At 40.9% G+C, this 22,929-nt stretch overlaps 1 protein-coding gene across 1 annotated transcript in view; it reads right to left on the bottom strand.

Annotated features, from left to right (window-relative positions):
* obscna (obscurin, cytoskeletal calmodulin and titin-interacting RhoGEF a) overlaps window positions 1-22,929 on the bottom strand; it is a 50,052-nt gene extending 27,123 nt beyond the window's left edge. Inside the window, exons 1-24 of the mRNA XM_054602996.1 lie at window positions 22,890-22,929; window positions 22,539-22,805; window positions 21,202-21,363; window positions 20,974-21,078; window positions 20,628-20,894; window positions 20,134-20,403; window positions 19,208-19,474; window positions 18,839-19,102; window positions 18,479-18,745; window positions 17,907-18,176; window positions 17,527-17,793; window positions 17,042-17,308; window positions 16,082-16,354; window positions 15,734-15,997; window positions 15,351-15,572; window positions 14,516-14,782; window positions 14,123-14,392; window positions 4,507-4,773; window positions 3,619-3,894; window positions 2,871-3,137; window positions 1,695-1,961; window positions 807-1,073; window positions 449-715; window positions 8-274 (exon numbers count right to left, since the gene is read on the bottom strand). Coding sequence (XP_054458971.1) covers window positions 8-274; window positions 449-715; window positions 807-1,073; window positions 1,695-1,961; window positions 2,871-3,137; window positions 3,619-3,894; window positions 4,507-4,773; window positions 14,123-14,392; window positions 14,516-14,782; window positions 15,351-15,572; window positions 15,734-15,997; window positions 16,082-16,354; window positions 17,042-17,308; window positions 17,527-17,793; window positions 17,907-18,176; window positions 18,479-18,745; window positions 18,839-19,102; window positions 19,208-19,474; window positions 20,134-20,403; window positions 20,628-20,894; window positions 20,974-21,078; window positions 21,202-21,363; window positions 22,539-22,805; window positions 22,890-22,929 — 5,887 coding nt within the window. The remainder of the gene's footprint in view (window positions 1-7; window positions 275-448; window positions 716-806; window positions 1,074-1,694; window positions 1,962-2,870; window positions 3,138-3,618; window positions 3,895-4,506; window positions 4,774-14,122; window positions 14,393-14,515; window positions 14,783-15,350; window positions 15,573-15,733; window positions 15,998-16,081; window positions 16,355-17,041; window positions 17,309-17,526; window positions 17,794-17,906; window positions 18,177-18,478; window positions 18,746-18,838; window positions 19,103-19,207; window positions 19,475-20,133; window positions 20,404-20,627; window positions 20,895-20,973; window positions 21,079-21,201; window positions 21,364-22,538; window positions 22,806-22,889) is intronic.

The raw sequence follows: 22,929 nt of genomic DNA, 5'->3' as shown, positions 1-22,929 counted from the left end.
ACTTTACCTTTGACGGTGAGCTCAGCAGTTGATTGGGTGTCCTTAGTCTTGCAGGTGTATTTCCCAGCATCGCTCTCCTCCATGTTGTTGATGATCAGTTTAGTGAGACGTCCCTCCTGTTTCATCTCATATTTGTATCCAGGTTTTAGGATGACTCTGCCTTTCCTCCAGTCCACTGGTGCTCCAGGTTTGGAGAGCTCACAGCAGAAAACTCCACTGTCCCCTTCCTTCACCTCCAAATCCTCCAGCTCTTGTTTAAATGTTACAGGAATTGCTGAGGAAAAACAACATCAACAAGTTAAGCAAAATTTGAATAGTGCACTCTTACTTTCATTTTACTAAAAAAGAATTGTTTCTTGTTAGATTTCTTAATACATCTACCACTACTTTCTAGGAAAAAATGATAGAAAATAACCAGCTGAATGGCGTCTTTCCCTGTGAAACATACCTCTAACTTTGATGTCAGCTGAGGTCACAACAGTGCCAACAAAACAGCTGTACTCCCCCAAATCTGCTAGAGTCAAATTTCTGATCAGCAACTCAGCCATCCTGCCCTCCTGTTTCATCTGATATTTTTCTCCCTCCTTCAGAAGTTGAGCGTCTTTCCTCCACTCTACTGGGACTCCTGGTTTAGAAAGCTCACAGCGTAGTGTCACGCTGCCCTCCTCAACGGCTTCCTGGTTCTTTAACTTTTGCTTGAAGGTTACCGGGATCGCTGAGGATTGAAAGCGATAGATATTGTATAGGTTGTGCAAATTGCCAAAGAATAATCATGTCTTCTATCACATAATGTGTAATGTGCTCACCAGTGATGATGACAGTGGCCGTAGTTTTTATGTCATCACAAACACAGATGTATGTGCCGCTGTCCTCGGGCTGGCTTTTTCTGATGAGGAGCTCCAAGTTGGAGCCGCTCTGCTTCATCTGGTATTTCTCTCCGTTGGTCAACACGTTGTCTCCCTTCTTCCACTGCACTGGAGTGCCGGGTTTGGAGAGCTCACAGCACAGTGTCACTCCATTGCCTTCCTGCACCTGAATATTCCTCAGTTCTTGAAGGAATCTGATGGGCCGCTCTAGAGCAGACCACAGGGGGGAAAATATAGAAATGAATGGAAACAGTTTCATTAGGAGGAATGTCTGTTTTGCTACAGGCTTGTTCCAGCTGACAAGTTAAGTTAGCCCAACCATGGCCAGGAGAGCATTGACATCAGATTTATGCCACCTGGTCTCAGTTTAGGTGTTGGTTTCTTTGGAAAAATCACAAAAGGAACTGTAACGTTAGTAGCTAAAACAAAAAAAAGTGGGAAGAAGATATAATACACAAAGACACAGTGGTTCTGGCAAGTACAATTACAAAGATGTCACCAAAATAAAAAATAAAAGTGAATCTTCTATACTTTAGTTTCCAACATTTTTGGAAGCTGTGCTATGATTGCAAACACATTTATCCCTTATTATATCACCCAAATATACTGATATATTCAGCCTTTAATCAACCAAATATTATGCAATGTATTTGTGTGTGTAAACTCCTACACAGCAAGTTGTGAAACCCACTGAAACAAACAATAACTCTGCATTACTTATGTCAATTGTGTTCGTTTTGCATTTGGTTCTGTGTTGTTTTACTCTTTACCGATAGATTCAGTTCTATTTAGCATGTTTATATTTACAGTAATGTATGCAGAACTCACCATTCACAACGATCCTAGCTTTTGTACTTTTTTCTCCACATATACAGGTGTAATCTCCAGTGTCATCCAGACTGAGGTCCGTAATCTTCATCTCCACCTGCAGATCCTTCTTCCTCATCTGGTATTTGTCTCCGTTTTTCAGCAGTTCTCCTCCTCTCCTCCACTCCACTGAAGGGGCAGGTTTGTTGAGCTCACAGCGCAGAACCAAACTGTTGCCCTCCGTCACCTCCTGGTTGACTAGTGGCATTTTAAAACTCGGTGGTAAATCTGTCGATAAGAGTCAAAGCTTACAAAAAAATTTACACAAAATTGGAAATCAACTAAAAGGAATAAAAGCAAAAAGTGTTTCCCACACTTAGAACTTATTCTCAAAATTTTAATTATTTTGGTAGCCTAAACAACTGGAAGCTTTAACAAAATGAAAATTTAAAGCCAAATAAAGATTGATGGAGAGCTAATCTCATCTGGACCAAAAGAGGAAACACGGTAACAATCATATGATCATGCACAATTCTACTGAATTCAATAACACATTTCCTTGTCCTAAGTATTACAAGGAACATAATCATTATTACATGAAGTTACATTGTTGCAGTGATGTAAACAACACAGAATGGTAAGACAATCTGACATGCTCATAATCAGTTTTTTTCTACTAAACGAACTATTCAGTTCAAACTGGACAGTGGAATGGATTATATGGTTTGATATTACATATTAAACATGTAATATCACTTACATGAAAAACATTGAGACTAATACTGATGCTCGAATTTAGTTACAGTTTGGGATGTATGTAATTGCAAACTATTGACTATACATCCCACATGACATGATTTCCCATCCCATCTACTGTATCTTTTCTACCAGCTTACGAGAATTAATGTTCAGTACACGCCAAGTACTGTGACATTAAGTCCTAAGCAGGACAAGATATGAAATAATCTCTCAAATGAGCTTGAGTGAAGCTACATAATGGAGCTCACACAGTGCTAATACACACTGGGTCTATTTAGTTTTTTATTGTACTACGTTAGAGCTGACCTCTTTGGCGTCTGCGCTCACGTGATTCTGTTGAATACATTGGGAGTATTTAAAATAAAAAAGCAAGAAATGTGCATCACAACATAATGAATCCAACATATGATGGGAAATTTTGATTCAAATTCCTCTTACCTTGGACAGTGAGCTCAGCTGTCGATTGGCTGTCTTTAGTCTTGCAGATATATTTGCCAGCATCGCTCTCCTCTACGTTGTTGATGATCAGTTTAGTGAAAGGTCCCTCCTGCTTCATCTCATATTTGTCTCCAGGCTTAAGGATCGCTCTGCCTTTCTTCCACTCCACTGGAGCTCCGGGTTTGGAGAGCTCACAGCAGAAAACTCCACTCTCCCCTTCCTTCACCACCAGGCGCTGGAGCTCTCGTTTGAAAGTCACGGGGAGTGCTGTTGTGGGTAAAGAAGAAAACCATGTATTCATTGATTGCATTGATTTACTACATGCCTTTTCCTCTTGATCAAATGCTCTTCCCTCACTCCTAGATGTGTTTCTTTTGTTGTAATACAAGGAGCAGATTCTTCCATTTTCCTGTTCTATTTCTTCCTAACACCAAAAAATCTCCCTCTTTTGTATCATAGGTATGGGTTTAGGGATTTTGTGCTAAACAAACTGTATAGACTTTTGAAATATATTGGGATCTGTAGTTATGTGTCACTAAGTTAAAGGTGCACAACTTCAGTAAGTAAGATATCTACTGATACAGCTCAGTCATGGATTATACAAGAGCCGCACCCATAATAACAGCTTTTTAGATATTATCATCAAAATGACTTATTTATAACGATATAATCATTAATTTAAATGTACTGCAAATCTTATATGGGAAACAGATGTGTTCTCATTGGTCTTTGCACACTTAAAACTTACGTTTCACTTTGACTTCAGCTGCAGTTTTCTGATCTCCTGTGATGCAGCTGTACTTCCCTGCATCTTCTGGTTGGACGTTGAGAATGGTCATCTGCGCTGTCTTTCCTTCTTGCTGTGTCTGATACTTCCCCCGATATAACTGCTCAGATACCATCTGAGTGTCTCTCTGCCACTGCACCGGGACTCCCTTTTTAGACAGTTCACAGCGTAAAGTCAAACTGTTCCCTTCTTCAGCCTCCTGGCTCTTCAGACCTACTTTAAATGTGGCGGGAACAGCTGTGGAACAAAACACAGATACTGTACTATACATGTAAAATAGAACACAGGCCAGATAATTAACCCTTAGGGATTCATGCACCCATTTTTGTCTTTTGTTAGGGGGAGACAGCAGGTCAACAGTATAAGCCACATAGAAGTGGTGTACATCTTCTGAAAGCTGGAAACCTGAACATTAATTTGAGATGAAACACTGTGTTTCAAGCTTTTAAAGTCATAAATCAGTAATAAAACAGTGTTTGATTGGGCGTATAAGGGCTGAGAACATTATGATGGCCATGCACATGCTCTTTTATGTCTTTATTCTTGAAATTGCTCTGAAACCCCCTTATTGTCAATATACCTAGAAAAGCCATCCATCGTCTAAATGCCCGAGGTCTCTAGTTTGTTGTTGTAAAGTTCCATGAGGCTATGATTATGTAAGAGGTCATAATAGGTCAAAAATGGCCTTGCTACAATGAAATGGCTACTAACATCCTTCTCAGTCTCTTAAGTCAGTATGTCTTGGCCTTACAAGTAGCTCAATATACTTCTAAAATAATGATGAATTAACAATAAACAAAGAAACAAGAAGGTATGCTTCACTTCACTCATCTCACACGTTGAACATACCAATAACTTTAACGGTGGCCTTTGTCCTCTGCTCTCTACACACGCAGGTGTAGACCCCGCTGTCCTCTGGATCAGCATCTCTGATGATCAACTCAAGGGCCGAGCCTCTCTGCTTAATCTGGTACTTCTCTCCGTTCTCCAGCAGATCTCCCCCAAGCCTCCACTCCACTGGTACTCCCGCTTTAGAGATCTCACAATACAGTTCGATGCTGTGTCCTTCCTCCACTTGTAAGTTCTTCAGCTTTTGCTTGAAGGTGATGGGAAGAGCTGACAGGCAAAGATACGAGAAAGAAATTAATAATCACATGAATTGAAAAAGCATCGATATTTGTGTGTGTATTATTGTGCTATTTGGCTTTTACATTATGGTGTGATTTGCCTTGATGAGAATAATGCAAACAAAGCTTAGCATCCTGCTAAATGATTGAGAGTTATAGTGGCAACTATTATTTTCATTTCTTAAATGCTCAGATCTGTTCGCTACCGGCTGCATGATTTTATATCAAAACCAGTTGATATAAAAGTGTAAAAACAAATGTACACTTTAACTCTTTGTCTTGTCTGTGTGCAGCCTGTCAAATGGTTTTCAGATGTTCAAAACCTATATTTTTTAATCCTTTTGTTTATTGTGACAACCAAAGCTCACATGCAAAGTTGGTGAGGCACAAATTCAGTTTTGTATTGCTCTTTTAATTATGTTTTGCTATGTTAAATGCTACCTACATTTTGTGAATAGCCTACCGTATTTTCCGCACTATAGGGCGCACTGGATTATAAGGCGCACTGTCAATGAATGGTCTATTTTCGATCTTTTTTCATATATAAGGCGCACCGCAATATCATCTATTATCTTTATTTAATGTTTTATTCTCTTTCTTTAATTTTTCATTCTCTTTATTTAACTTTTTATTATCTTTATTTAATGTTTCGTGTTTGTCACAGTAGCGGTTCAGTGACGTAATGTCATGATGTTTTCACGGATGTTTCACTGGACGGCTCATCCTCCTGTATACCGGTGTGCCGGATTACCGGTGTTTTTCACGGTACCGGTACCGGTGGACCTGAGCTCAACCTCCTCTAGCTAGCAGAGCTAGAGGAGGTTGAGCTCAACGCTCCCTTGGAGCTAGAGGAGGCCGTCCCGGTAGAATCCCGGTGACCGGGACCGGGGATAGGTTCCGGCGATCACCGCGCATTGCATGCCGGGTAGATTTTTAACAGGTTTATTTTTTTTTTTTTTTTTTTAAATTCAATAACTTTATTGAGACATTTGTTCATACATATAAAACACAATATATTTATATATATATATATATATATATATATATATATATATATATATGATGTATTTTTTTTTCAACAACATGTTTTAAATTGATGCCACGAACCGGCTGCAATATCATCATTATCTTTATTTAATGTTTCATTTTTTATTTAATGTTTTTTATTTAATGTTTCGTGTTTGTCACAGTCGCGGTGCAGTGACGTCACGTCATGATGTTTTCACGGATGTTTATCTGGACGGCTCATCCTCCTGTATACCGGTGTGCCGGATTACCGGTGTTTTTCACGGTACCGGTACCGGTGGACCGGCCGGCTCAACCTCCTCTAGCTAGCATAGCTAGAGGAGGTTGAGCCGTCTGGGAGCTAGAGGAGGCGTCCCGGTAGAATCCCGGTGACCGGGAAATAGGTTCCGCGATCACCGCGCATTGCATGCCGGGTAGATTTTTTTTTTTTTTTTTTTTTTTTTTTTTTTAAATTCAATAACTTTATTGAGACATTTGTTCATACATATAAAACACAATATATATATATATATATATATATATATATATATATATATATATATATATATTATATGTAGATATTTTTTTTTTTTTTTTTTTTTTTAAATTACCGGTGTTTTCACGGTACCGGTACCGGTGGACCGGCCGGCTCAACCTCCTCATTATCTTTATTTAATATTTTATTTTCTTTATTTAATGTTTCGTGTTTGTCACAGTCGCGGTGCAGTGACGTCACGTCATGATGTTTTCACGGATGTTTATCTGGACGGCTCATCCTCCTGTATACCGGTGTGCCGGATTACCGGTGTTTTTCACGGTACCGGTACCGGTGGACCGCCTCAACCTCCTATAGCTAGCATAGCTAGAGGAGGTTGAGCCGTCTGGGAGCTAGAGGAGGCGTCCCGGTAGAATCCCGGTGACCGGGAAATAGGTTCCGGCGATCACCGCGCATTGCATGCCGGGTAGATTTTTTTTTTTTTTTTTTTTTTTTTTTTTTTTAATTCAATAACTTTATTGAGACATTTGTTCATACATATAAAACACAATATATATATATATATATATATATATATATATATATAGATGTAGATTTTTTTTTTTTTTTTTTAAATTACCGGTGTTTTCACGGTACCGGTGGACCGGCCGGCTCAACCTCCTCATTATCTTTATTTAATATTTTATTTTCTTTATTTAATGTTTCGTGTTTGTCACAGTCGCGGTGCAGTGACGTCACGTCATGATGTTTTCACGGATGTTTATCTGGACGGCTCATCCTCCTGTATACCGGTGTGCCGGATTACCGGTGTTTTTCACGGTACCGGTACCGGTGGACCGGCCGGCTCAACCTCCTATAGCTAGCATAGCTAGAGGAGGTTGAGCCGTCTGGGAGCTAGAGGAGGCGTCCCGGTAGAATCCCGGTGACCGGGAAATAGGTTCCGGCGATCACCGCGCATTGCATGCCGGGTAGATTTTTTTTTTTTTTTTTTTTTTTTTTAAATTCAATAACTTTATTGAGACATTTGTTCATACATATAAAACACAATATATATATATATATATATATATATATATATATATATATAGATTTTAATATATCTATATATTAGATTTTTTTTTTTTTTTTTAATTACCGGTGTTTTCACGGTACCGGTACCGTGGACCGGCCGGCTCAACCTCCTCATTATCTTTATTTAATATTTTATTTTCTTTATTTAATGTTTCGTGTTTGTCACAGTCGCGGTGCAGTGACGTCACGTCATGATGTTTTCACGGATGTTTATCTGGACGGCTCATCCTCCTGTATACCGGTGTGCCGGATTACCGGTGTTTTTCACGGTACCGGTACCGGTGGACCGGCCGGCTCAACCTCCTATAGCTAGCATAGCTAGAGGAGGTTGAGCCGTCTGGGAGCTAGAGGAGGCGTCCCGGTAGAATCCCGGTGACCGGGAAATAGGTTCCGGCGATCACCGCGCATTGCATGCCGGGTAGATTTTTTTTTTTTTTTTTTTTTTTTTTTTTTTTTTTAAATTCAATAACTTTATTGAGACATTTGTTCATACATATAAAACACAATATATATATATATATATATATATATATATATATATATATTTATATCTATATATATATATATATATATATATATGTAGATTTTTTATTTTTTTTTTTTTAAATTACCGGTGTTTTCACGGTACCGGTACCGGTGGACCGGCCGGCTCAACCTCCTCATTATCTTTATTTAATATTTTATTTTCTTTATTTAATGTTTCGTGTTTGTCACAGTCGCGGTGCAGTGACGTCACGTCATGATGTTTTCACGGATGTTTATCTGGACGGCTCATCCTCCTGTATACCGGTGTGCCGGATTACCGGTGTTTTTCACGGTACCGGTACCGGTGGACCGGCCGGCTCAACCTCCTATAGCTAGCATAGCTAGAGGAGGTTGAGCCGTCTGGGAGCTAGAGGAGGCGTCCCGGTAGAATCCCGGTGACCGGGAAATAGGTTCCGGCGATCACCGCGCATTGCATGCCGGGTAGATTTTTTTTTTTTTTTTTTTTTTTTTTTTTTTTTTTTTAAATTCAATAACTTTATTGAGACATTTGTTCATACATATAAAACACAATATATATATATATATATATATATATATATATATATAAAACACATATATGTATATTTTTTATTTAGATGTAGATTTTTATTTTTATTTTTTAAATTACCGGTGTTTTCACGGTACCGGTACCGTGGACCGGCCGGCTCAACCTCCTCATTATCTTTATTTAATATTTTATTTTCTTTATTTAATGTTTCGTGTTTGTCACAGTCGCGGTGCAGTGACGTCACGTCATGATGTTTTCACGGATGTTTATCTGGACGGCTCATCCTCCTGTATACCGGTGTGCCGGATTACCGGTGTTTTTCACGGTACCGGTACCGGTGGACCGGCCGGCTCAACCTCCTCTAGCTAGCATAGCTAGAGGAGGTTGAGCCGTCTGGGAGCTAGAGGAGGCGTCCCGGTAGAATCCCGGTGACCGGGAAATAGGTTCCGGCGATCACCGCGCATTGCATGCCGGGTAGATTTTTTTTTTTTTTTTTTTTTTTTTTTTTTTTTTTAAATTCAATAACTTTATTGAGACATTTGTTCATACATATAAAACACAATATATATATATATATATATATATATATATATATATATATATATATATATATATATATATATGTAGATTTTTTTTTTTTATTTTTTAAATTACCGGTGTTTTCACGGTACCGGTACCGTGGACCGGCCGGCTCAACCTCCTCATTATCTTTATTTAATATTTTATTTTCTTTATTTAATGTTTCGTGTTTGTCACAGTCGCGGTGCAGTGACGTCACGTCATGATGTTTTCACGGATGTTTATCTGGACGGCTCATCCTCCTGTATACCGGTGTGCCGGATTACCGGTGTTTTTCACGGTACCGGTACCGGTGGACCGGCCGGCTCAACCTCCTATAGCTAGCATAGCTAGAGGAGGTTGAGCCGTCTGGGAGCTAGAGGAGGCGTCCCGGTAGAATCCCGGTGACCGGGAAATAGGTTCCGCGATCACCGCGCATTGCATGCCGGGTAGATTTTTTTTTTTTTTTTTTTTTTTTTTTTTAATTCAATAACTTTATTGAGACATTTGTTCATACATATAAAACACAATATATATATATATATATATATATATATATATATATATATATATATATTTATTATAGATTATTTTTTATTTTTTTTTTTTAAATTAGGTGTTTTCACGGTACCGGTGGACCGGCCGGCTCAACCTCCTCATTATCTTTATTTAATATTTTATTTTCTTTATTTAATGTTTCGTGTTTGTCACAGTCGCGGTGCAGTGACGTCACGTCATGATGTTTTCACGGATGTTTATCTGGACGGCTCATCCTCCTGTATACCGGTGTGCCGGATTACCGGTGTTTTTCACGGTACCGGTACCGGTGGACCGGCCGGCTCAACCTCCTATAGCTAGCATAGCTAGAGGAGGTTGAGCCGTCTGGGAGCTAGAGGAGGCGTCCCGGTAGAATCCCGGTGACCGGGAAATAGGTTCCGCGATCACCGCGCATTGCATGCCGGGTAGATTTTTTTTTTTTTTTTTTTTTTTTTTTTTAAATTCAATAACTTTATTGAGACATTTGTTCATACATATAAAACACAATATATATATATATATATATATATATATATATATATATATATTTTATTTTTTTTTTTTAAATTACCGGTGTTTTCACGGTACCGGTGGACCGGCCGGCTCAACCTCCTCATTATCTTTATTTAATATTTTATTTTCTTTATTTAATGTTTCGTGTTTGTCACAGTCGCGGTGCAGTGACGTCACGTCATGATGTTTTCACGGATGTTTATCTGGACGGCTCATCCTCCTGTATACCGGTGTGCCGGATTACCGGTGTTTTTCACGGTACCGGTACCGGTGGACCGGCCGGCTCAACCTCCTATAGCTAGCATAGCTAGAGGAGGTTGAGCCGTCTGGGAGCTAGAGGAGGCGTCCCGGTAGAATCCCGGTGACCGGGAAATAGGTTCCGGCGATCACCGCGCATTGCATGCCGGGTAGATTTTTTTTTTTTTTTTTTTTTTTTTTTTTTTTTTTAATTCAATAACTTTATTGAGACATTTGTTCATACATATAAAACACAATATATATATATATATATATATATATATATATATATATATATATATATATATATATATATATATATATAGATTTAGATTTTTTTTTTTTTTTTTAAATTACCGGTGTTTTCACGGTACCGGTACCGGTGGACCGGCCGGCTCAACCTCCTCATTATCTTTATTTAATATTTTATTTTCTTTATTTAATGTTTCGTGTTTGTCACAGTCGCGGTGCAGTGACGTCACGTCATGATGTTTTCACGGATGTTTATCTGGACGGCTCATCCTCCTGTATACCGGTGTGCCGGATTACCGGTGTTTTCACGGTACCGGTACCGGTGGACCGGCCGGCTCAACCTCCTATAGCTAGCATAGCTAGAGGAGGTTGAGCCGTCTGGGAGCTAGAGGAGGCGTCCCGGTAGAATCCCGGTGACCGGGAAATAGGTTCCGGCGATCACCGCGCATTGCATGCCGGGTAGATTTTTTTTAAAAAAAAAAAAATTTTTTTTTTAAATTCAATAACTTTATTGAGACATTTGTTCATACATATAAAACACAATATATATATATATATATATATATATATATATATATATATATATATATATATGTAGATTTTTTTTTTTTTTTTTTTTTTAAAATTACCGGTGTTTTCACGGTACCGGTACCGGTGGACCGGCCGGCTCAACCTCCTCATTATCTTTATTTAATATTTTATTTTCTTTATTTAATGTTTCGTGTTTGTCACAGTCGCGGTGCAGTGACGTCACGTCATGATGTTTTCACGGATGTTTATCTGGACGGCTCATCCTCCTGTATACCGGTGTGCCGGATTACCGGTGTTTTTCACGGTACCGGTACCGGTGGACCGGCCGGCTCAACCTCCTATAGCTAGCATAGCTAGAGGAGGTTGAGCCGTCTGGGAGCTAGAGGAGGCGTCCCGGTAGAATCCCGGTGACCGGGAAATAGGTTCCGGCGATCACCGCGCATTGCATGCCGGGTAGATTTTTTTTTTTTTTTTTTTTTTTTTTTAAATTCAATAACTTTATTGAGACATTTGTTCATACATATAAAACACAATATATATATATATATATATATATATATATATGTAGATTTTTATTTTTAGATGTAGATTTTTAAATTTTTTTTTTTTTAAATTACCGGTGTTTTCACGGTTCTGACGGCCGCTCAACCTCCACATTATCTTTATTTACGGTACCGATGTTTATCTGGACGGCTCATCCTCCTGTATACCGGTGTGCCGGATTACCGTGTTTTTCACGGTACCGGTACCGGTGGACCGGCCGGCTCAACCTCCTCATTATCTTTATTTAATATTTTATTTTCTTTATTTAATGTTTCGTGTTTGTCACAGTCGCGGTGCAGTGACGTCACGTCATGATGTTTTCACGGATGTTTATCTGGACGGCTCATCCTCCTGTATACCGGTGTGCCGGATTACCGGTGTTTTTCACGGTACCGGTACCGGTGGACCGGCCGTTCAACCTCCTATAGCTAGCATAGCTAGAGGAGGTTGAGCCGTCTGGGAGCTAGAGGAGGCGTCCCGGTAGAATCCCGGTGACCGGGAAATAGGTTCCGCGATCACCGCGCATTGCATGCCGGGTAGATTTTTTTTTTTTTTTTTTTTTTTTTTTTTTTTTAAATTCAATAACTTTATTGAGACATTTGTTCATACATATAAAACACAATATATATATATATATATATATATATATATATATATATATATATATATATATATATATATATATATATGTAGATTTTTATTTTTTTTTTTTAAATTACCGGTGTTTTCACGGTACCGGTACCGGTGGACCGGCCGGCTCAACCTCCTCATTATCTTTATTTAATATTTTATTTTCTTTATTTAATGTTTCGTGTTTGTCACAGTCGCGGTGCAGTGACGTCACGTCATGATGTTTTCACGGATGTTTATCTGGACGGCTCATCCTCCTGTATACCGGTGTGCCGGATTACCGGTGTTTTTCACGGTACCGGTACCGGTGGACCGGCCGGCTCAACCTCCTATAGCTAGCATAGCTAGAGGAGGTTGAGCCGTCTGGGAGCTAGAGGAGGCGTCCCGGTAGAATCCCGGTGACCGGGAAATAGGTTCCGCGATCACCGCGCATTGCATGCCGGGTAGATTTTTTTTTTTTTTTTTTTTTTTTTTTTTTTCATAAATTCAATAACTTTATTGAGACATTTGTTCATACATATAAAACACAATATATATATATATATATATATATATATATATATATATATAATGTAGATGTAGATTTTTTTTTTTTTTTAAATTACCGGTGTTTTCACGGTACCGGTACCGTGGACCGGCCGGCTCAACCTCCTCATTATCTTTATTTAATATTTTATTTTCTTTATTTAATGTTTCGTGTTTGTCACAGTCGCGGTGCAGTGACGTCACGTCATGATGTTTTCACGGATGTTTATCTGGACGGCTCATCCTCCTGTATACCGGTGTGCCGGATTACCGGTGTTTTTCACGGTACCGGTACCGGTGGACCGGCCGGCTCAACCTCCTCTAGCTAGCATAGCTAGAGGAGGTTGAGCCGTCTGGGAGCTAGAGGAGGCGTCCCGGTAGAATCCCGGTGACCGGGAAATAGGTTCCGCGATCACCGCGCATTGCATGCCGGGTAGATTTTTTTTTTTTTTTTTTTTTTTTTTTTAAATTCAATAACTTTATTGAGACATTTGTTCATACATATAAAACACACATATATATTCATATATATATATATATATATATATATATATATATATATATATATAGATGTAGATTTTTATTTTTTATTTTTTTAAATTACCGGTGTTTTCACGGTACCGGTACCGTGGACCGGCCGGCTCAACCTCCTCATTATCTTTATTTAATATTTTATTTTCTTTATGTTTCGTGTTGGTCACAGTAGCGGTGCAGTGACGTAATGTTGTGATGTTTTCACGGATGTTTCACTGGACGGCTCATCCTCCTGTATACCGGTGTGCCGGATTACCGTGTTTTTCACGGTACCGGTACCGGTGGACCGGCCGGCGGTTGAGCCGTCCGGGAGCTAGAGGAGCCGTCCCGGCTCAATAACTTTATTGAGACATTTGTTCATACATATAAAACACATTCTCTCGCAGCTGCTCTATTCCCATGTTCTACTGCGTGACTGACAGCCTTGAGTGTTCAGTCTGCGTCGTAAGCGTGTCTCTTGACAGGAGCCATGTTGGGTCCTTATACACACACACTGTAATATTATGGTGAAGCACAGTATGTATTACTCCGCGACGCTCCTGACTACCGTGGCCGTGATGCTGCTGCGGTGCGGCTTTGTAGTTTACTAAGTCTACTAAAACATGTTGACAGAGCGCCGTGTACCACACAAAACCGCTTCGAGGTCAGTAAACACAACCAGAATTAATCCATATATAAAGCGCTCCGGATTATAAGGCGCACTGTCGTTTTTTGAGAAAATTAAAGGCTTTTAAGTGCGCCTTATAGTGCGGAAAATACGGTACTTCTCTTACAAGGAAAATTGCTGATCTAATTCTGTCTTTTAATAATAGGTCTCCCTGCTCCAAATAAAAAATAGAGCAAAATTAACCTCTTTAAATAACAAACACCTACCGTTAACAGTCAGCGTTGCAGTGGTCTCTATGCTTCCACAGATGCATGTGTAGATGTCACTGTCCTCAGGTGTAACATCAAAGATCCTCAGTTCAATTAGCATGTCCCTCTGCCTCATTTGATATTTCTCTCCGCTCTTGATGAGTTCGTTCCCGCTCATCCTCCACTCCACGGTGTGACCAGGCTTTGACAGCTCACAGCGTAGAGCCGCAGTGTTTCCCTCCTCAATCAGCACGTTCCTCAACTTCTGCTTGAAGGTTACTGGGAGAGCTGAGGAGTCACGGGTGAGTATAGATTGAGATGATTGAATTATTGATAATTATCAACATAATTTGTCAAAACTGATTTATAAACCATTACATCACTAAAACCCATGAGTAAATGATGTCCTACCAGTGATTTTCACAGTGGCAGATGTCACCTGATCAGCACACTGGCAGCTGTAGACCCCACTGTCCTCAGGAACCGGCTTCCAGATCAGAAGCTCAAGGGTGGTCTCCCTTTTCCTTATCTGGTATTTAACTCCATTCTTCAGCAGCTCATGTCCCTTACTCCACTCCACTGGTATTCCAGGTTTAGACAGCTCACAGCGCAGTTGGACATTGCTTCCCTCCTCTGCTTGCATGTTCTTTAATTGCTGTATGAATGTGATGGGAATAGCTGGAAAATAATAGACGATTACATGAATACTATGGCAGCCAGTCAGCAAAAACATTTGAAAATACAACACAGCACTCAATAAAACACCTTAACCCTCCACAACAGAATGCAGCATATCTCTGTGTAATTTCAATATTTAACAATCAAAGTAGTTTCATGATACAGACAGATCCGAGAAGAGAATCAAGCATCCACAATTATAGTGACAATTCTTTTTTTCTGGAAAGTAAAACTTTTTTGCACTGGTGGTTGTAGTTTAAATAATCTTGTGAGATGGCTCCATTGGATTCTGTTCATGACAAGAGGCCACAGTATAAACCATAGACTAATTTAATTGTGCATGCAACAGTTTTCCTGCGAGCAAAACAGTCAAATCTGTGACAATCAGACACAGAAAATGTGTTACTATCAAATACACTTCTGTTAAAGTGTGTTTTAATGAAACTGTGCACTATGTAGGTTATTGGTAAAATCAGGTTTTGGTAAAAATGCACATGAAGGTGAGGAAAGTTTAATGACATACCATGTACTTTGAGGCTTGCTGAAGTGCTGTGATGTCTACACTGACATGTGTATTCTCCTGAGTCCTCAGGCTTCAGGGCTTTTATGGTCAGGGAATTGATCGTCTTCCTCTGTTTCATCAGGTACTTGTCTCCAGACCTGATACTTTCAAAACCTCTCCTCCAGTGGACCTGGACCCCAGGTAGGGAGTATTCACAGGTCAGGGTCACGGTCTCCCCCTCTTTGGCCTCCAAAGACTTTAAAGACTCGGTGAACTCTGCTGGGATGGCTAAAGAAACGACAACAAAATAGAAGGATACTAATTTTTCAACAATAATATGAATATTTCTACCGTATATAATCAGTCACATCCCTCTGGCATTTAATGTTGGGCAATTGTAAGCAATACCAGTCCTGTAATAACTAAACTGTAATAATTTATTTTAATACCTTTGACAGTTACAACGGCCCTAGTTGTAACAGATCCAGCACTGCACTCGTACACTCCGGCATCGTTGTTACAGACCTCCCGAATTGTCAGCCGGGCCTCGCAGCCGGAACGACTGGCAAAATACCTTGATGAGTTCCACATCAGGCAGCCATCTTTGTACCACAGGGTGTGGCATGGCTTGGAGGCCACACAAGACAAAACCAAACCACCTCCTTCAAAAGCCTCACAGTCTTCCAGTGCTTTAATGATGGTAGGACGCCTCTCTGGTAACATGAAGAAATTAACACAAAATAAGGAATGTGCCGTGAAAATGCACAATGAAACACTCTGGCAGATTAAAAACTCACCTCTAACCAACAGTGAGGCATACGATCTTTTGTCCCCTGCTGCAAACGAGATGGTGCCGGTGTCTTTGCGAGCAAGCTGTCTAAATGTGAGGGTGTGGTAGCCTCCGGGTACCATCTGGATCTCATTAAGCTCATTGGTGTACAGCAGAGTCTCGTCCAGATACCACTTGACCCCGATGTAGTCACTGGGACAAATTCGACACCTGAATGTGACAGTGTCGCCTTCTAAACATTCAACATCCTCTAATTCATCCAGGATCAACACCTTCTCACCTGAGAGAAACAAGTAACAGATAGAAAATTGGAAATTCCTTTAAACATCATATATGGTAGGCTTTAGTAGTTCAGTGAGCGTTACGGTTAAAGGTGCAAGATACGAGATTGGGGGCATTTTAAATGCCTCACAACATGGCAAAGACAAACCAGCAGCTCACAGTCTAACAGTGTTTACTTGAGGATGAACCGGGGGATGGGTGCTACGCTTCCACAATGATGCTGTCAGTTGACAAAGCATTATCATCTGTATGATTGCAGCGCACAGCGGCGGCTATAAGCTAGCCTGTGGGGCACGCTCACATGCACTAAAAGTACGCACGGTCGGCCCGGCTATGTCAACAAAGCTCGGGGAACTTTGGGTAACAACACCACAGATTGATCATGTCTTCATTATTTGTTCAGGTAGATATTACTCAACTTTATCTGTTCACAGGAAATTGTTCTTTCCTTCCATATTATCGTGCAGAATGTTAAATACAGCTCCTTTAATAATAATAACACTTATTTTTAAGGACCATTTTGGCAAAGAATTTTAGCATTTAGCATTTATAACCACAGTTAAAGATATACTATTTTGCTGACATGCAGTAGTCGTCCTGATGTGGTCCACATACAGTACCCTAACTACCGTGACCCTGAACCACAGTGATGCAATGCCCAGTGTTCCCTTCACTACGTTCTCACCATGCACAGTCAGCTGGGCTCGGCTCTGCATGGTACCGACATTGCACGTGTAAACATCTGTGTCCGAATTGTCCAGACAGGTGATGGTCAGGGACAGCACCACGCCCTTCTGCCTGATGACATACTTCCTACCGGACCTCAGCTCCACCATGCCCTTCAGCCAGGTCACCCGCTTGGCTGGACGCCTGGTCTCACATTCCAGGGTCACTTTACCCTTTTCCTCTGCTCGTGTGTCCCTTAACTCGATGGCAAATGTGTGCTGGAGTTCTGAGAGGAATAATGAAGAATGAAAAGTGAGTTAAGCTTCACATTTTGTACACCAGTCGCCGCAAAACAGGACATAATACTTGAGACAAGTCCTACACGACACTACAGTTAAGAACACTACAGTTAAGAACACTACAGTTAAGAACACTACAGTTAAGAACACTACATTGTATTGTTAATTATCGTCATCAACATTTAATTTGAAAGCCCTCCCCTACCTCTGATATCGAGCTTGGCATGTGAGGCAATGCCATCGGCCTCACAGCAGTAATCTCCAGAGTCTCTGATGGTGGTGTTTTTGATGACCAATCGGGCCAGGTTCTTCTCCACACTCATCTCATACTTGGGGCTCTGCCTGATCAAGTGGCCATTTTTCAGCCAACGAATGGTGACTTCCGGTTTGGTGATCTCACAGCTCAGCTCCGCGTCCTCGCCTGGGACGGCCTTGACATTCAATAGCTCCCTGAAGATGTGCACTTGCTTCTCTAAAGGAGACATGGTTAAAAAAAACAAAAAACACAGAGTCAGGTTTCCCCTACATAAACAAACACAGATAAAAATTGTGGATAATTTTATCCGAGACAACCAGGTTTTTTACCTTTAACAAAGAGCATGGTCCTACAGCTTAGGTCTTTAATCGTGAAGACCACGTCTCCAGCATCGGTCAGTACAACATCTCTGATGGTCATCTTATAGCTACGGCCATTGTTGATCACCTGGATACGGCTATTGGAGACCACCGCCTGGCCATTGATGATCCAAGAAGGCTCATCGTCGACGTCATGAGAGAGCTGACAATCAAAAGTGCAGCTTTCGCCTTCCAGAACAGATGTTGTCTTCATACGTTGAACAATAGTGATGTGTAAGTCTGTAGGCAAATATAATAGCAAAGCAGCCTTATTACAGTTCATATATCTTCACAGAGATCCAATACATCGAGAGAAACATTTACTGTAACACCGCAGAAAGTCATTGAACATCTTTGTGACAGAATGACATCCAATTCTCTCTATATTCTAAATCCTGAGTGCTTTAGTGTTTGTTCACAATTCAAAAATGAAACATAGTTCCCTCTATCATTTTGTCAATCATTTAGGGGCAGCTCTATTTGAGCAAAACACTTGATTTTCAAGGTGTAGAGCTTTTCCCTCAACTTTTAGCACTACTCACCATGTACAGTAACTTTGGCCTTCGTCTGGCTGGTGCCCAGGTCACAGGTGTACTGTCCAGCGTCGTCCTTGCTCAGGGAATGGACGATCAGTGCCATGGACTTCCCAAACTGGAGTAACTCATGTTTATCATCAGCGGTCAGGACCATACCATCCTTCCTCCATACAGGGGTCACCGTCTCCTTGGAAATTTCACACTGCAGGCAGACATCCCCTTGCTCTTCTCCTACCGCATCCTCCAGAGACCTCAGGAACACCGCTGGGCGCTCTGGAGCCAAGATCATCATAAAAAGAAATGAAAGAATGGAAATGCAAGAAAAAGAAATCCTAATCATACACTTCAGATATTCCCCAAGCTGACCTTTGACATTTAAAGTGGTTGTCTCAGAGAGAAGTCCTGTTTTGAAGGTGACCCTGCTCTGCTGTGGCCGCAGCTTCTTGAATGTGAGGCTGTGCATCGTGCCCATGTGCTGGATCCTGTAGAGGGCGTTGCAATAGAGGCGAACATTGTTGAGCAGCCACTCCACGTTGGCAACCACATAGTTGAGCTCACATGAAAATGTGGCAAGGCTGTCCTCCTCTACTTCCTTTGGCTCAAGGTTTTTAACCAATTTCAGCGTTCGCACTACAATAAAAGGGGGACATACATTATCATCTGAAAATAATGAATATCCAATACAGAAAGTGTTATTACTTCACCTCAATTTAACACAAACCATGTTTCGCCTACCTTCTACCTTAACATGTGCTGTGCTCTGTGAACCCCCAGCCATGCAGCGGTACTGCCCTGCATCCATCCCTGTCAAGCCATGAATGGTCAGCTGTGCTCGTTTCCCCTCCCTTTTCATGCTGTACTTGTTGGAGGTCTTCAGAGCCGTACGACCTTTAAACCACCGCACCATCCGGGGAGATGGGGCAAACGCACAGCTCAGAGTCACAGAGCTGTTCTCCTTCGCCTGAACATCGTCCAAGGGGCGGGCAACCTGAAGAGGTCGCTCTAGAGGGGAGATATGTAAAGCCACTTTATTAAACACTCCTGCAAAATCATGAATTCATTCACTTTACCAATTTTGTCCTTTCCACGGTCATGCAGATGATATAGGTTTCCTTAGCATACATAAGGAACAAAGCAGGATAAATATGAAAAGCCAGTCAGAGCTTTGAGAGAGAAAAGGCTTAAAACTTTTCAAAGTTCAATTGACTTTAAAAGTTTTAAAGTACGAATACAAAAAAAAAGATTTCACTGAGCAGTTTTGCAGATCTGTCCTCCAAATGTTCAATAACTGTTGGACATTTGGGGCTGCCGAGTCAATGACAAGTGCAATAATATGGGATGGATGTGGTTGTGATATGCTAGCTGATACAACAGTGTGTGACACAGGACATTTCAGTTCGGAACAATAACGCCAACACTTCATTTTAAGTCCCCCTATTTAGCATTCATAAACAGTATATAAGCATTCAATACATTTTTATAACACACTATAATGCAGCTCTAAGTGTTTATTACTTTTTTGTCAACACCTATAACTTCTCCTCTGGCAACCCACAGTTTAGCCTGCTGTATATAAAAGGATAATGAATGTTCTTTGATACTGTACAATAACATAAGATTAAGAAAAATCCAATTCTTTTACAAAGGTTTGGCCAACTCACCTTTGACAGTAAGCTGAGCAGTGGAACGACTTTTGCCCGCTATAAAGACCACGGGTCCAGACATGGAGCTGTCTGTGGAGGTGACACAGAGGCTGTGGAGGGTTCCCTCCCTGTTGATGTCCACCGCTGCACAAGGCTCCAGGACCTCACCGTTCAGGGTCCACCGAGGAGGCCTCCCTGATTTCAGGCTGGTCTCCACCTGGAACAGCGCTGGCTCTGGCTCCGTCACCTCCATTGAGCTCATCCCTCGCACTATTCTGATAGCCTGCTCTGCATGAACAGCCATAATACACAATAACCAGTACTGACCCAACTCCTGACTTATAACGGCACAAAAAAACACTCTGGATTGTATAGTTTGCACATTAGAAGCATGTGCACAAAGGCATTACTCCTGAAGAAAGTATTTTGTGTCAGTACATGAATGCAAAACATCCTGCAGGACATTAACCATATTTTGTTTCATTTGATTACTGTGATAGCAGCCATCTCACCCTCCACCAGAAGCTGACAAGAGGTGTTGTCATCTCCTGCATCACAGGTGTAGGTGTCTTCGTCTGAAGAGCAGACGTTATCGATAGTCAGCTGCCTGTAGACATCTTGGCTGATCAGTTGGTACTTCTTACTGGGCTGGAGCTCCCTCCTGTTCTTGTACCACTTGACCTGAGCATTAGGGCGGGACACCTGGCACTCCAGTAGACCCCGGTGGTGATACATAGCTATCTTGACCCTTAGATGACGCACTATTTGTACCGGGAGCTCTGAAGAAGGGAGGCACAGGCTGTGAAGATTAAATCATTTTCTTAAAAATTCCATGTTAAATCGTCTCTGGTGGCTCACCTTTCACTGTGAGAGTTGCGTAGGATGAGACACGCTCTGCAGTGAATCTGATCTCTCCAGCATGCTCTGGTCTGACTGACTTGAAGAACAGGCTGTGAGTTTTACCTGCAATCAGATCGAAGCAAGAAATGTTTTATCATTATTATGAATTGTGCTTAACGTAACTGTGCTTAAAGTATTTATAATCTTTAGGCTTAGTTTCTGTAAAATCCATGATTGGTCATTCACCCTGTTGTCTGATCTTGATATTGTCTCCAGGTCGAATGCGGCAGTCATCTCTGTACCACCGACCATCCAAATCCACCTGGTTGACCTCACACAGGAAGTTCACGGGTTGACGCTCCATCGTGTCAACATCCTCCAGCTCCTTCACTATGTGGATGTCCCTAGCTGGCAGAACATAACCAAAAGGTGACTGTAAATGCCATTAAAGAAACCAATTAGAACTTTATAGATTAGATATTCCTTTATTGATCCCCATGGGGGAAATTCAGGTGTTGCAGCAGCTCAAGTACAGAGTAAACAGATTAAGATAATAAATAAAAGATATTATACAATAAAATAAAAATAAAATAGAACTATAAGACAGCAATGTACAGTATATCTACATGTGTGCAATGTGTGCAGTGTGCAATATTACACGAGTCCAGTGCAGGAACTGCTTATAATAGCTGCTTGTAAGATCGCTTTTTGATAGCCCAGTAATGAGTTCTATACAAGTATTTTTAGTGTTGCTTGTTAATTCATAAAGGTGATGAGGTTCAAAAAAGTGAATGTGTTAAAATAAGACTAAGAGTCTTCAACTATGTTAGTGACTCTGTGACACTGAACTTACAGTAGGCACAGCAGGGCCTTGAGTCAAATGCTCACATCAGCATGCTAACATGCTCACAATGATAATGCTATATGTTGAGGTCTAGCAGGTATAATGTTTACTGTGTTCACCATCTTAGTTTAGCAGATCAGCACGGTAACATTTGTTAATCCGCAATAAACTCAAAGTAAAACAGAGGCTGATGGGAATAGCATTAGTATTGCAGGTCCATAAACCAATGTATAGGACTAATTTAAACTTTGACCTGATGATGCTGCTAAGTGGGAGGTCAGGGGATTAAATGTATTACAATTCATCCACTGGGGGCCATGAATGTATGTACCAAATCTCACAGCAATTCATCCAACAGTTGTTGAGATTTAACAAGCAATAACCATCTCTAGAGCCCTGCAACTAACATGGCTAAAAACATTTAAGCATTCTTTTTTCTGATTGGATGAACTAAGATTCTTTAAAGTGCACTTTCTCGTTCTCTTTTCTCTCTTTCTGACATGTAACCTCTTATTATTTATTTTTATTCTCATTATTTTACACATTAGGCTATTATCTGTTGTAGTAAGACAAGAGTGCAGTCATATTATAATTACTTTGTCCCATCATATGAATGGTTAGGCCTTGGTCAGGTCTTGGCTTTGACCTGGATTTGAGCTGCCATCTCCATTGTTTGGTCACATAGATACGATAGAATACTGTGGTTTTGGTAGAAGCACAGTCTACATAACCACCTTACCTGTGACACTGAGTTGGCCGGAGGTCTGAACGCCGTTGGCCTGAAAAGAGAACAGGCCTGCGTCTCCCAAAGCCACCCTGTTCAGTAGGAGCGAGTGTTTCTTCCCATGCGTGCTGATGCGACAGGTGGGCTTGGACTTGATCGGTAACCCATCTCTGGTCCACAGACCCTCAATATAGGCCAGGTTGAGGGTCACTTCAAAGGAGCAGCTCTCACACTCAGACACCTCCACATCCTCCAAGCCCTTCACCACCTGCAGACGGTTCTCTGTCATGTAAACACACGCAGCGTTAGAGATTCAAAAGCTTATTTGCTACTACACCGAAATTGATGTGTGAGAAGAAAACTTACTTGCAGCAGCTACTATTCCTCCCGGTATATTGTCTCCCAT

This window comes from Anoplopoma fimbria, chromosome 8 (assembly GCF_027596085.1).
Source record: "Anoplopoma fimbria isolate UVic2021 breed Golden Eagle Sablefish chromosome 8, Afim_UVic_2022, whole genome shotgun sequence".
In the NCBI taxonomy this organism is placed as follows: Eukaryota; Metazoa; Chordata; class Actinopteri; order Perciformes; family Anoplopomatidae; genus Anoplopoma; species Anoplopoma fimbria.
The sequence above is the reverse complement of the archived record's forward strand: the minus strand, read 5'-3'. Positions and strand labels throughout refer to the sequence as shown.